We start from the raw sequence: 14971 nt of genomic DNA on the forward strand, positions 1-14971 counted from the left end.
GATGTCATTGAATAAATGTCCTAGTATACTCACACCACCGATGTTATACCAACCTCACAGACTATAGCACATAAGAATCACATTAGCCTGCTTGTTTACATGTTACAGCTTGTACTGCAAGCACCTATTCAGACTGGAACGAACTAGGCTGCCAAGTAGAGGACCCTTGTGGAACTGGAACACTTCTCAGGAACAGGTGGCAGAAGATGGGAACTGTGAAATCACTGCTGAGAAATAGTATTATCCCCAAAGGAGTTGGATTAAGGCTTTTGTTGTCACATGACCAGAGCATGATGGCAGGATTTCACATAAAGCCAAGTTCCCAAATAGATGGCAAGGCCACAGTAAGGAAAGTTCTGGCAGAATTATAGGCCTATTCTCCAGAGCCACTTCATAGCACTCGAGAACACTGGCTCCTGGCTCCAGGCTGCTGCACAGTGACCAGGCAGACAGGGTCCTCTGATGGTTGCAGGCCAGAGGGAATGCTAGCCAGAATGTGCAAGCTATTAGGAAGACATCCTTATTGACCATGTCACCCAGGTAGCTCTCACCTCCAGAGTGACCACTTCTCAGACTAGAAATGGGAAAACTCGCTTCGATTCTTTATTACAGTAATTTGAGTTTCCTATCAATTTGGAGCAAATTAACTTCTTTTTGTGGTAGAGTCTCAAAATGAACTCCCTCATCTGTCTCCCCAGTGGTCTCCAATACTATTAGTTCCTCTGCTCCCTGTGTTGGTTTCTGATGCCGGCTTCCTTCGGGAACAAAAGCGACTATCAAAGCAAACTGATGCATGGAATTAAAAAGTGTACTTCACTGTTTTCTGGTCCTGTCTTTTCCTAAAGTTACTGGTTGTGTCCTGAGAGCTGCCTTCACATTTGTCAGAACTTTAGGGAAAGGAAGAATTTAAGTGACTGGGTTTCCTGTAGCCAGGAAAAACAGGTGATGGGGAAAGCCAGTCTCTGTGGCTCTTTTCATTAGACACATCCATAGAAGGAAGAGACCACCATCATTTTCTTTTGTTATAGTCTCTTCTTGATATTCTGTCGTAGCTTAGACTGGCCCTCTGCTTCTTCTGTATGGCTTTCCTGCTGCCCATCTTATAGCTACTCCTCTGTTATTAGTAACCCTACTATAAAGTGAGCTTAGAGAGGGAAAAGGTGAAAATGAAAACCTGGCTTCCAAAAAATAATAAGATACCTGAGAGTGGACAGCAAAAAATCATTTTGGATTGTCTGATTTTCAGGAAAACCGAAAAGTTAGCAACATGTACAAACACATACCACACAGAACGTTTACATCCATTTATTAGGGAAATTGCTTTGCCTTTAAACTCACAACTGATAAGGCACATTGGTGCAAGATCATAGGGGAGGGAAACAATCTAAGGATCCTGATAGAGGGCACACGTGAAACAGTGTGGAAAGCTTCCTTGTTTCTCCCCACTTACCCCTACTCCATAACACCAAGAGCCAAGGATTTCAAAGTCCAGTTGGCCTCCTCCTCACCTCCTCTTGTTAGCAAGCTTTTAAAGCAACGCATCTTTAAAATTAAGTCCTTATTGTGCTTTTTGGATCATACCATGTCCAAAAAAAAACAATGCTTGGGAATTCATTCTTCCCAAAAAGGAATATTCCCAAGAATTCACGTAGAACCCATGGCCTAGGTTAAAGCTTTGGCAAGATTCTTGGCTAAGCCAGATCGAAACCCAGCAGATCATGCCCAAGGACATGATGAGCTACTCCTACATGATGGGTACAGGATCCCAGAGCTGGCCAGTTAAGGTGCCAGGTCCTCCTGTCCCTGGAAGCATCAACCCAGGTCTGTGCCAATTCAACACTGCAGCGAAGGAAGCAATGACAGCTACAGATAACTGATATAAAACACAACAAAGAAACTCCAAACCAAGTTTTCCTCTTTGAATTAAAAGATAAAATATAATTATTCCTGTTATTCTTGGCAAATGACAAATTGAAAAACATTTAGAGGGTACACTGGCTAATACCTGAGGGTATTGAATCCACACTCCTAGCAGGAAGACGGGGGAAGAGATTCTCACACATAAAGGACAGATTAGAAAATATACTGGTCATTTGATTCAAGTGCGTCAAGGGCCCTTCTCTGTCTAGATGGATAAGAATTTCTCCAGAACATATCCATAACATACAGAGTTTGTTCTATTCATATTTAATAGTCTGTTTGCAACCAGCTTGTCAGGACATGCAACCAAGAGGAAATGTAACATATATAGTAACATCTCTGAACACAAAGAGCATCACAGAAATCACTGCATTGAGCTGTACGTGGAGGTTCTAAGCAGTTTGTCAGCTTCTTTCCCTTGGTTGTGGAAGAGGTAGGTCATCAGCAAAAGTACAAAAAAAAACACTCTTCAGGAGACTAACCAGATGAAGAGTGATGTCAGTGATGTGGGTTCACACGTCATCATTTACACTAATAACATACGCCAGGGACTTAATAGGAAAACACCTGTCACAACAGCCTATCACTTTCAAAAGAGGCACTCTAAACAAGGACAGTCTCTAGAGGCAGCTCAGGGCTTGGCAAGAGGCAAATACAACATTATCCTGAGTTCTTTGTTATTCAACAAAATGTGAACAGGATTTTTTGAAGAAGCCATCCATTTCACATTGTCTTGCTAAACCACGGCTGATTTGAGAGCCTGATATGATTCACCTTTTAGAGTACAGTGTCCTTTATAACAAATACTACACATAGACAAGTGTCCAAATCACCTGATGAGGGTAATTAAAATACAATGAGGGGCTGTAGAGGACCACGCCCATTACACAAATAAGCAATAGAGTCCAAAGACAGAGCAACCAAAAATTCCAGATCACGTGTCCTTTCTACTATTTAGATAATTGGCGTTGCTTGTTTCATTCAAATGCAGGTCTTTCTGACTAAATTTTTTAATGAGGGTTCCAGGAACTAAGGCCACCAGAGCAATGGCCAACAGCTTAAAGACAGTTTCCCAGGAGAAAAGAGCATCCAGAGAGGTAAGAGTTGACAGGATGGAGCCTGTCTGCACACAGATGAAGTTGTAGGGGATCAAACCTGGAAGAAGAAAAGGGGAAGAGCCTGTTACTGGGGGGCAGGAAAAGGAAAAATAACCTTTCAGAAAAGTCACCAGGAATTCACAACAGTGACTCCAGGTTTGTTTCTATTCCCAACTCCTAACCCCCAAATATATCCCTTTCCCTTCTTCTCCACTTTCTCCCCTCCTTTCTTCACTTCCCATTTATACCTGCCTGCCTTATTCAACAAAAGGACTTGTTACAAAAAGATATACATTATAATAAGATTTAAAATTTTTTAACAGGAAAAACAAAATGAGTGAAGAAGAATAAAATAAGGGAGTACAGTTAGGACAGAAATGCATAAGGTTCACTCATTTGCTAGAGGTGAACCTTAAGGGTCCCAAATTTGGTTCTGAGCACCCAAGAACCAAGTAGAGAAGCTCCAACATTATGAGATTTACAGTTTGTTGTTATAACATAAAAACAAACAAGTTTCTTAGGAAAAATACTACTTTTCATGTTCTACACCATTTCTAAGAGGTCATCAAATTCAGTGGATCCCAAAAGTTGGGTGGTGGCTATAAAGGCTGGTGGTGTAATAATCTTCTGGTGAAACTGATAAAAACACTTCCTCTGGCTCTACCCGAGGCTCTGGTTACCTGGATCTGCTGGAGCACCAGGAGCCTTTTCCCTCCCCATTCCGAGACTCTGATTAGTTTGGGACCCCTGATAATCCACTCCTCTTCTACAGTAGATAATGCCTCAAGATCTTAGACCAATCAAGGTCACGCAGCTTGTCAGAGGGGGGACTGGAACCCTGGTCTTTCTAGGTTTTGTGCCACCTAGGTTATTACAGGTTGCTGAGGTACTAAGACACTTTGTCTGAAAGCTGATATGAACGGAGTTAGCTGTGCAAAATTTCACTTCAGTTTAAGATCTCTGTTCCTCTCAAGAATCTCCTATTAATAGCAGCTGCTCAGCCACAGATCTGCTTTGAGTTAGAGGCCCTGCGTATTCTTTCCCTCCATGCTCTAAAGAAGGTTTAAAAGAGGCAATGCTTGCCTTAAAGCTTAAAAAGGATGGTTTACTTCCAGTGTGGAAAATAATAATCACTGATTTTATAGGATGTTAGACGTTTAACATCCTGTTAAGTGTCCTCCAAGGCCCATACTTTGAGAAACACTGCTCCAGGCCCAGTTCCTCGTCTGGCCAAGTGGCCTACTGAGGGTAGCTTGCTGAAGGTCACACAATTGTCAAAGGGTAAGAAGGAACTTCACTGGTACCATTTCTTCCTTAGGTGGACCTTAATCAAAATGGAGGCCAAAGCCAAAAAGTAAGTCCTTTGCTCTGTTTTCTTTCTTCTGCCTTTGCCCTTTCTTCTCCTCACATACCCTCACTTCAACCCTGCTTTTCCTGATAGTATTTACTAAGCACTTACTATGGGCCAAATCATGTGCTTTACAGACTACTCTTCTAATCCCAGTGCCTAGCACAATGCTTGGCACACAACAGGCACTAAACATATGTACAATGAACGATTCTATTTTTTCCGAAAATATTTTTATGGGGTTTCTTGTTCCAGCCTGAGTAGATCTGAAATCAGGATTTTAGGTATTAAGGCTTGAAGATGCTCTCCAGGAGCCTGTGCTCTCAGAAGCAGGCACTTATTTGCCCATGGGGCTGCTAACCCAGGGCAGTCCCCCAGCATGACCACTATGAAGCCTCAAACTTACTCCACCAGCTTCTTACCGATAAGAACAGAGAAGAAGAACTGCACAATGGGGATGTTCAGAATTGGGGCCGACAGGTTCAAAAACCAGTTAGGCGTCATGGGGAAAAGCCTCAAAAACAGTAAGAAAAAAAACAAGCTGTTTCTGTTCTCTTCCACCTGTAGCCAAAAAAGAGAAGGTCATTAAGAAACAAAGTCCCTAGGAAGACCAGGTGTTGTAGGCGTAAAAAATAAATAAGTAAGTAAGTAAATAAGTAAGTAAGTAAGTAAGTAAATAAATAAATAAATAAAATTTTAGGGAGTCAGAACAAAATATGTGGTCAATAAATGATAGTTTAAAAAAAAAGTAACAGTCTCCACGTATTGAAAATCTGTTGGTGCCTGGCACTGTTCTAGATTCTTTACACATTCTGTCCCGAATCTTCCAACAACCCTCCAAAGTAGAGATTGTTTTCCTCATTTTTAAAACAGAGGTACCTGAGGCTCAGAGAAGTCAGGAACTTGCTCAAAGTCACAGAGCTGGTAATGAGGGAGCTAGGATTTGATCCCAGGTCTGTGCCTCTTGGAGACATCAAAAGAACCCCTAGGACCTCGGAAGCACAGCAGAGGAGCACTGTGAGAAATCTCTGCCCCTCGCTCCCCGCTCAGGGACAAGAAGTGACTCTCTGGGGGCCCAGCACTCAGATGTGACCCCTCCCCTTACCTTACTCTGAAGCACGGCCACTTTATCAGGAAAGTAGGAGACCACGAGCTGTTTGCCAAATATCCTGGAGAGCAGGTAGCAGCACGTGGCACCTACTGAGGTCAACACACAGCACAGCAGAAGCCCGAGCCATGGCCCAAACAAAGCACCGGCTAAAACATTCTGCAAATAAAACCAATCTTCATCCATGAGAACATCTGGTAGCTACCAGTCCCTTCACCCTGGAGCCCAAGACTCATAGGCCCCTCCAACCTCCTGGTCAAAACCCAACTTCCATTTTAAAGAAGTGAATGAAGAGTAATGAAAGAGCTGAGAACAACTTTGGCATTGGTCTCTTCACTTTTAAAATAAAGATGAAGATTAATGCCTCAGAGGGTAGAAGAGAATTAGATGGGAAAATCGGGTATACGACACCCAGCCAGCCACATAGGCTGTGGTAGGTCCTGCAAAAATTGGTGCTCCAAGGAGGCAGAAATGAAACTCATAAATTACTTTTACTATTTTAAATGAATACAAATCATGAATCTTCCCTCAGTGAGACCATATAAACTATATGTCTTGTTTCTTTGCTTTCTGCTGGAATTACATTTATGTGGTATGCTAATACCAGGGGTTCCAATATTGACTAGAGCTCTAGCTGACACTCAAAAAAATCTTAGATTAACAAAAATGAAAAAGTGGAATCAATACTTACTAAATGCTGTTGTTAGCTGGTAGACAGCACCCTGCCAAACATGGGATCCAACAGAGAAAGTAACAGTGAAACTTGAAAGTGAGAAGGTAAGGATCTGCTAAGCACCTCCTATGTCTTAAGTGCTTAACTACATGTCTTATTTAATCTTCAATATGATCTTGTGTCCTATACTATCCTTACTCCATTCTATGGGTGAGAGATTAAGTATCATGCCTAAGATCATACTAGGCAGAGACAGGATTCACTCCCAGGTGACAGCTGGCTCTCTGCCATGAAGAGAGATCAGCTCAAGAGGGAAGGCAGGTACAGGGAAACCCCAAAGAGTCAGCCCCTGACCTTGAGCACCCCACATCTCCCTTGTCTCTCTTGGCATGAACACATTTGCTTTTCTTCCTGTTTCTAACAACAAAAAGAATGCTTACACAGATCAAGGCTGAGACTGGAATAGATAAAAAATGCTGGGGCAGGAGAGAGAAGCAGGACAGGAGTAAGCTTTCAGGGTTTCTTGCTCTGTCAATCAATCAAACAAGTGCTGAGGGCCACTGTGTGCTAGGCACCATCATCATGCCAGCCGCTCTACACTCTCTGTTTCATTTAAGCCTCCCATGCAACAACCTCAGGGGGTTACATAGGACTATTCCCATTTTATAGTCAAGGAAACAGGGTTGGAGAAGTTAAGTGAGTTGCCTATGGTTACATAGCTGGGATTCAAACCCACCCCACGTCTTAACATATACATACATTTATGTAAACCAGCTCAAAATGCTGCTGGAAAGAGAGCACAGATTACTTTGTATAAGATGAAAACTGATGAGAAGCATTTAACAGCAGGAGCACAAGCCCAGGTCAAACACTGTGGCTCCAGAGGGGCCGCCTGGAAAATCAGAATGACGTCTCCTCTTCACACGAGGGAAACTTCCCGATGCTGGAAGGCTTAACATCACCATGAACAACGTGCATTTGTTTATCAAACACTTATGAAGGCACTACCTGCGCCAGGCGAAGGAATACAAAGGCTGAGAATAAGGAACAGGTCCTGCCCTCAAGGAACTCACAGACTAGTGAAGAAAACAAATTTTAAAAAAAAAATCAAAAACTGTACCAAAATGCAAAACATTATAGGAGCTCTGAGGAGGAAAACTTGACCTAGTCTGGGGTACATGTGTGTGTCTTTCAAGGACAGCGCTCCAGAGCTCTCAATGCCTTAAAAACAAAAGCAGCATACCTGAGAAGAAAGGCAGACTCTGGAGCTGGGCGGACATGGGTTGAGACCCCAGCCCTAACCTCTCTTTGCCTTGTCACCTTGGCTGGTTACTTAACTTCTCCCCACTTGTTGCCTTATCTGTAAAATGTGAATAACAATGCCCACATTATAAGCCTGTTGGGAGAATTAAATAAGATCATGAAGGTTAAGTAACTAGGACAGCGTTTGTCACAGGGAAAGCTGTCAACAGCAGTCTGCCCTCAGCAGTCTGCCCTCAGCAGTCTCTGGACGGTGTGATTTGCGGCCTAAGGGCCTCTCTACAAAGACAGAAGGTGGCTTCTTGACAGGCACAGAAGGAGGGCAGGGTACTTACCAGGAAGCTGGAGCCAGGGATGGCAAAGCACTGTTTGTAGAGGTAGGCACTGCAGAAGAGCAGGAACACATAGGCCTGGTGCTCCTTTCGGTAATCTCGAAGGATCTCAGAGAGCTCCCGCAGCTCAGCCAAGTCAGAGGGGAACCACAGTGACCTAGGGATTTGGAAAAACAGAGGGAAACATGAGTCCAGATCAACCTAGTACCTACGAAAGTTACTTGCGGTGTTGTCTTTCCAAAGCAGGTTTATAAATGTGCCCATCATCTTCTCTGCTTTGGAACACACACATAATGGGAGCCCCTGATGATAGGTGACCTGATACAATACAGCAGAGCAGACAGAGAGCCCTAGTTTGTAAACAAGAGACCTAGGTTAGCATCTGAACTCTGCTATTCTCCAGTTGTGTGATCTTGGGCTAGTCTCGAGGCCTCAATTATCTTAGCTGAAAAATGAGGGTTATTGTTAGGTAATCACTAAGGTCCCTTTTAGCTCTCAGATTTTATGATCTATTCTTAAGAGGCAATGGATTAATTTCCAGGAGAGTACTAAACGTCCTAAATTGCTTTCCTTTGAAGGAGCACCCCCACCACACGCTTTAGGCCAAGGACAATTCAAACTTCATACTGCTCCTGAGTTACTAGGTAAAATGTTTTATCAGACATTAAAATCCAATTAAGATTCACCAGGGAAGTATATCTGTCCCATACTATAAACATAACCTTCTTAATAATATGTCAGGCTTGAAACCAACTCTTTCAAAGAGACTGCTTTTTCATTCTGCTCTTTATCTGGTCCTCAGTTCACTCTGAATCCTGTACAAGGGTTACAGTGTAAAGTCTATTTTGCCTCTGTCATCTAAACAACTCTTGAATCCATCAATGATCAGTTATGAGAAAACCTTCCTAGTTCTCATCAGAATGTTCTCTTAGCAAACCGGCACCCATAGCAAAGCCCTCTCAGCTATAGCAAAAGAATACAATAACTGAAAACAATTGTCCTGATATTCAAATATCAGTAACATCCTTGATAACGCAATGCTGTGCCAGGCACACTCCCATGAACTTTATAAACAAGTATGCAACACTGCCTCATCCAGTCGGTAATGAGAAGGAGAAAGGCAGAGACAGCCAGGAAGAGGGGCGGATCCGATACTTAATTTGTGAATAATTTAAAGTTGTCCACGCAACGTTTCTCCTGAAGACCGAATGCCTTAAAGTCCGAAGGGCAGACCTAAGCGAGATTAGGTGGGGAGGTCGATGGAAGGAAGCTGAGGGCAGCTCGGAAGAAGAGGCTGCGGGTCCACACAGGGGCGAGGGTCGGCTGCAAACGGGGGTTAGGGCTGAGCCTGGGAAAGCGATAAGAATACGGACAGGCGAAGCCACAGAGCCAACAGAGGCGCGCGAGCAGGCCCCGCCCGGAGTAAGGCGCCTCGTCTTCCTCCGCAGAGCACCACCCCAAAGACCCTCGCCGCGCAGCCACGAAGCGGGCAACGCGCAGGTCCCAGCCAGGGGGCGCCCCGGCTCCCACTCACCGGGACTGCCTGAGACCCTGGAGACGCGGCCCAGGTACCAGACCCTGATCTCCAGTCCTAGAACTCAACCACAAACCCCGGCCCCCGACGCCCCTGATCTGGAAACTCGAGTTTCCAATTCCCAGACCCCATCCTCGAACCTGGCTTCCTTACTCGGACCCGAACCCACATACCCGCCACACACCTGCCTCCAGCCTCCTCGGCGGAGCCCAGTATCGGTCCGCGGGGCAGTCGCGTCGACAGCAAGTACAGTGCGAAGGTGCAGCCAGCGAAAACCAGGAGCAGGCCAAGCAGGGGGCGCATGTCGGCACCCGCACTTCCCGCGGAGGAGCCTGGAGCCAGCCTCGGGGACCACGGGGACAGCGGAACTCGTTCGCGGACGGACCGAGGCGGGGCCAAAACCAGGCCCAGGCCCCGCCCCCGCCCGGGCTCCGCGGGCTGAGCCCCTGCGCCGAGATTCCCGCGGAAACCTGTCTTTCCAGCCCCTATCTGCCTGTCTCTGCCCTCCTTCCGTCTATCTTTTAATACGTTTATCTCTATCTCTTTCTCCACTTATTTGCAGGCTCTCTGCCAGGCGCTGGGAGATGCAGAGGCGAATCCTGAGCCCTGCCCACAACGAGCTTGCCATGTACTGGTCTAGACGGTCTTGTCCACAACCAGCTGTAACACAAAGCAAATGCATCCAGCATAGAACCAGAGGTGCCGATCAAGTGCGGTGAGACGGTGATAGTGACCACAGAAATTGTCAGAATTACCTTTTATTGATGCCTGCCTAATATGCCCATTATCCCTAACCCTCACAACAATCCTGCAAGGTTGGTATTTTTGTCTTTATTTAGCAGATGAGAGCTCCGAGCCTCAGAAAAACTGACATCCCCAAAAAGATATCCTGGGTCCAAAATTAGTCCTACACTATGTAGATTCATGGAGGAAGTGGGGCTTGAGTTTACCTTAAAGGATGAGCAAGATTTCCATAAAAGAAAGGAGAGTGTAAGGTGGGGGCCCAAGTAAGGCACCAGAGTTCAGAGAAATCTAAGGTGTATGAGAAATGAGTAAGGAGTTGGGGGGAAACTGGAAAGCATTGAAAGGCAGGCTAAGGACTTGGATTTTTAAATATCGTACATGGTGAGACACCAGCAGAGGTAACAGTTAAGCAGGAGAATGATTTAGTTCCTTCTTTAGGATGTTTGCTTTGGCAGATGATTAGAATACATTCTGAGTTGTTAGTTTCAACTGACCTGGTGAGAAAGAGAGTAGGCCTGCGCCAGGGCCACAGCAGTAGGAATGAACTGAGGAAGATGGACAGAATGGGAGGAGTTGAGTTGGTAGAATAAATGACTGATTAAATGGAGAAGGGACAGAGAGGACTCCAGAATGTCACAAGTCTAACCAACAAAGAGAAAGCATCCTTCTCATATCATTCGAAGCACTCCATGGGCCAAATAGGGAGCTCCTGTCAGAATTCAAAATGTATAAACTCCTAGCAATTCCATGTCCAGAAATTTAACCTATAGATATGCCCACAAGTAGATCTATGTTCAAGGGTATTCTCTCAGCTTTGCTTTGATAGTAAGAGATCGGGAACAACCTAAGTGCCCATGAGTTGGGGACTAGCAAGATTAATCATGGTATATTCACGAGTAGAACTCTAAGTAGCTTCCTAAAAGAAGGAGTTAGGTCTATATATCCTGATAACAGTGCAGTCGCCAAATAGATGATTAGGATAAAAATCAAACAAGTTACAGTGTTGGAATATACTGTGACTCATTTGTAAGAAGAAAAAGACAATACACTTTCTCTTTTAAAATACTTTACTATTTGTGAATGAAATGATTTAATATCTAAGATTTGAGAGTTTAGAGGGAAGGGGTATAAATAAAACTAGATTGTCTGTTGAATAGATAATTCTTGAAGGTGGATTATGGGCACATGAAGGTGGATTTTATACCATTTTCTCTACTTCTGTATGCTTGAAATTTTTATTTTTAAAAAAAGAGAAATGGTCTCAGCCCTCCATTGTTTTTCTCTTTTGAACCCTCCATTCCAGCCGAACGTGCACCATGTTAGTTCATGCCTCTAACAACACTCTTCCCTGCATCTGGCAATCTTCTCTGCTTGGAAAATTTCTGCGCCTTTATTAACACCCAGGGCATTTGTCACTTCCTCTGAGAAGCCTTCTCCAGCTCCTGAAGTCAGAAAGGTTGTTCCTTCATTGTGGTCGGAGCTCCCTTTGGAGTATCTCTAGTATTATTATTGCAAATACTATGCTCCAGTGTCATTATCTGTCTCCCCATTCGGCAGTGAACATTTCCATAAATGAGCAATGTCTCATATATCACTTCTTTGTTCCAACCCTTAGCCCTGTGCTTGGCAAATGATTGGCACTTAATAAATATTTGTTAAGTTAATTGGTCAGGTCTAGCGAGGAAATGTCTAGTTGTTTGTTTTGGTATATGTTGATTTTGAGAAGTCAAAGGAATATAGGAGGAAAGTGAATGAGAAATTAGTGTTATTGAGCCTGTGCCAGGAGTGTGCTGGGCCATGGAGCAGAGTAGTGAATAAGAAAGTAAGGCTCCTATTCTCAAGGGCTTTACTTTACCTTTGGTTGGGGGAGAGTGTGGAGAGAGAAATAAATATAGAACATAAGTGCCTTGGAGGAAATGAACATCGCAAAGCTTATTCCACTCCAGGGAAGCAAGTATCATTATCCCACTTATGGATGAGTAAATAAGCAGGTGTTCAGATGAGGTCACTTTGTCATGTCCACAGCTGTGAGTGCTGAACAGGGCTCGAGCCCTTGTCTGCCCTTCCTGAGCCCATGCTCTTTCCTCTACCAGCTTGTACTACCTCTCAATAAGCAGGTGAAATTTTGGAGCTCAGACTGAAGATTCATATTTGGAGGTCATCTGTCTAGAGGAGAGAGCTGAAGTGAGGGGATGGGGGATGGTCTCCTAGGGAAATCACAAGGAGGAAAGTAGCAGCAGCTGACATTGAGTACGTAAGCTCTCCAGACCCCACAGTGTTTACATGCACGAATGTATTCCATGTAACAAACCTCTTAACAGCCCCCACTGTACAGTCCAGGAAATGGAAGCTTAGGAAGAGTTAAATCAACAGAGCTCACATACCAGGCAAACACCAGAATCTAGTCTCTTACCCTCCACTACCTTCGTGAGAGTGAAGACTGAAATCAGAAGCCAGGTTAGGAAATAGCGTAACCAGTGAAAGAGAACCAGATGGCTCATTCCAAGGATGTCCGATGAGAAATTAGGGGAGAGGGCCCGAGACACCAAGAAAGGCTGTTAGAAAAGAACCAGTGCTCAGTGTCAAAGCCCATGGAAAAATCCAGCAGGGAAACCTGAAGGTCGTGAGATTCAGCAACACAGGGTGGTAATGGACCTTTGACAGAGCTCTTTTCGAGAGATGCAAACCTAATTTCCTGTAGGCTCACTCCCCGAGCCTCTGCTTGCTGCCCCTAACTTAGCCCTCTAGACTGCTGTTCTCACTCCTCTTTGTCTGCTTGGGGAAGAAGCCCTGGACTGTGCTCCCCACTCCCAACCCACCTCCACTCTGATCTCAGTCTCCGCAGTTCTGGCCTTCAACGCAGCACCTGAGGAGCCAATTCTAACCATCCGGTGCACTGCCTGCACACTGTGCCAGACTCCATCAAGGCCATTTATTTACAGCACATGCCCAGGCTGCCTGACAAAGGACAGCTGCAAGTTCCACAGTGGACCCATGCTGGACTGGGAAGCAGGTGGGTGCCAATGGCTCAGGGAAGTGGGAGAGAAGAAAAGGCAAGAGGTTCCAGTGAGAGTGAATTAGCCAGGCACTCACCATAGCACTCAACCTCCTTTTCTGGCTTAATCAGTTCTGCACAGAGCGATTGAAAGGAATAGCTCTGAAGACCACGTGATTTTGTTTCTCCACCCCACTTCACATAACTGATTGGAACAGGGTGGCTACCTTCCCCAAGAGGAAGATCCAAGGGCTGGTTCTTCTTCCCAAAAGAAGAATTGGGCCACCTAATGAATGAGTGGCTGAGGACCAAATGGTCCCAAGAACCCCAGTTGTCCATAGCTGCCCTGTGGAGAGAACCAAGCTGAGCCAGAAACTCATGGCAGAGCACTAAGGTTAATAAGAGGCCCATGAACTCTTGCTGCAGAAGGCTCGGAGTTGCCCCCATTCCTGTCCTTCCTAATGGTCCGACTCTTCCTGGGTTTCCACAAGTAATCTCTTTAATAAAACTTGGGTTAGTACAAGTGGGTCTCTGTTGCCAGCATCCAAAGTTTCCTTGGCTAAGATGGGGTTTTGCAGGATTGAAAGCATGGGGGCAAGGGTCCGAGGGTGAGAGGTTCTAAGTTTAGGGTTTTAGAAATAACTCAGTAAGTGTGTTGATGTCTAAATCAGAGTAGTGATGACACCCTCAAGCCCTAAGGGTGAGTTCACTCCATTGTGTTCAACAGACATTTAGTGAGCACCTGCTTTGTGCCTGGCATTGTGCTAGGTGCTAGGGCACCAAGACAAGCAGCAGCTGTTCTGGTGGCACTCCCAGTCTCAGAGGGGTACAGACATGGAAACATAGTATGACATAATAAAAGCAGTAATGGAAGCAAATACAAAGTCAATGGCAAAGGGGGTGGTGGAAGGGAGTCGTGTAAAAGCAAGCAAGGCAGTTTTTGAACCAACGTTTGGAGTCTTCCAGGAATGCTGGATGGTCCTGGAGGGTTTTAACCAAGGTGCTAAAATAGGGGAGTGGGGAAGAGAAAAACCTCAAGCTTCCGGACAGGTGGGCTTGCTGAAAAATGGTGTCAGGAGCATCTGGAAGGTTTGAAGAGGAGTGGAAAAAAAAAAGCAAACTTCTCTTTTTACTGGGAATGGGCAGTGAACCTCCAGAGACAACAGAGACAATAATAACAAAGATGCCTGGGGGAGAAGGAAAGCAGAGAAGGGTGGGTACCTCTAGGGAAATGATTTATGGCTGGGAGAGGGGAGGTCTTTATTTACAACTGAACATGGTCTCATAAAGCTCACAAGATAATGGAGAGTGTTCATTTAATAAATATTTCCTGAACGCAGGCACTACACTATGCACATAGCCCCTGCCTTGTAGAGCAGTCTAATGGGGAACACAGACATCAATAATCATACAGATAAATGTAAAAAAAAAAAAAAATTCAATTGAAAAGTGCTACAAAGGAGAGGTCCAGCAGAAATAAGGTCCAAGAAGATTCCCTTGAAAAGGTGACAATCAAGCAAAGATCCATACAGTGATTAGGAGGTAAGAGGGATCTTGGATTTGGGGTTCAGACAGCTATACTGACAAAGAGAAGGGAAGAGAGGAAAGGATAGCAAGTGACAGAGTCCAAAGTTCCAAGGGCCTTGAGAGGAAGATTCTGAGAAGAGAGTGGACACAACCTGTAACTGCTTTCATTTCTCCTAATTCCTGTTATATGAAACTCATTGAAATTCATCTCCACTCCAGGGAACAAGCTTCCTTCCTTTACTCATTCATTTATTCATTCACTAATGCATTTGTTCATCCATCTAACCATTTCGCAGTGAGCAAATTCCCACGTTAGCAGACACCAAGAGAAGGAAGCTGAGGGAGACCCACTGACCTGAGGCGTTTGTAAATGATAGAAATGCTATTCCTGACAATTTCTTGCTGTTGTTTTGACCCACTGCCTACCAAGCAA

The 14971-nt window shown here is 44.8% G+C and overlaps 1 protein-coding gene across 1 annotated transcript; it reads right to left on the bottom strand.

Moving 5' to 3' along the window:
* Positions 1 to 1289: 1289 nt before the first annotated feature.
* TMEM41A (transmembrane protein 41A) lies at positions 1290 to 9654 on the bottom strand. The gene is made up of 5 exons (XM_006925802.3): positions 9457 to 9654; positions 7742 to 7895; positions 5471 to 5632; positions 4788 to 4926; positions 1290 to 3075 (listed from the first exon to the last, which is right to left on the bottom strand). Exons 1-5 carry the CDS (start codon positions 9573 to 9575, stop codon positions 2855 to 2857), a joined length of 795 nt encoding a protein of 264 aa, XP_006925864.1. The 5' UTR covers positions 9576 to 9654; the 3' UTR covers positions 1290 to 2854.
* Positions 9655 to 14971: the final 5317 nt, after the last annotated feature.

The sequence above is a fragment of the Pteropus alecto genome, unplaced genomic scaffold (assembly GCF_000325575.1).
Source record: "Pteropus alecto unplaced genomic scaffold, ASM32557v1 scaffold88, whole genome shotgun sequence".
In the NCBI taxonomy this organism is placed as follows: domain Eukaryota; kingdom Metazoa; phylum Chordata; class Mammalia; order Chiroptera; family Pteropodidae; genus Pteropus; species Pteropus alecto.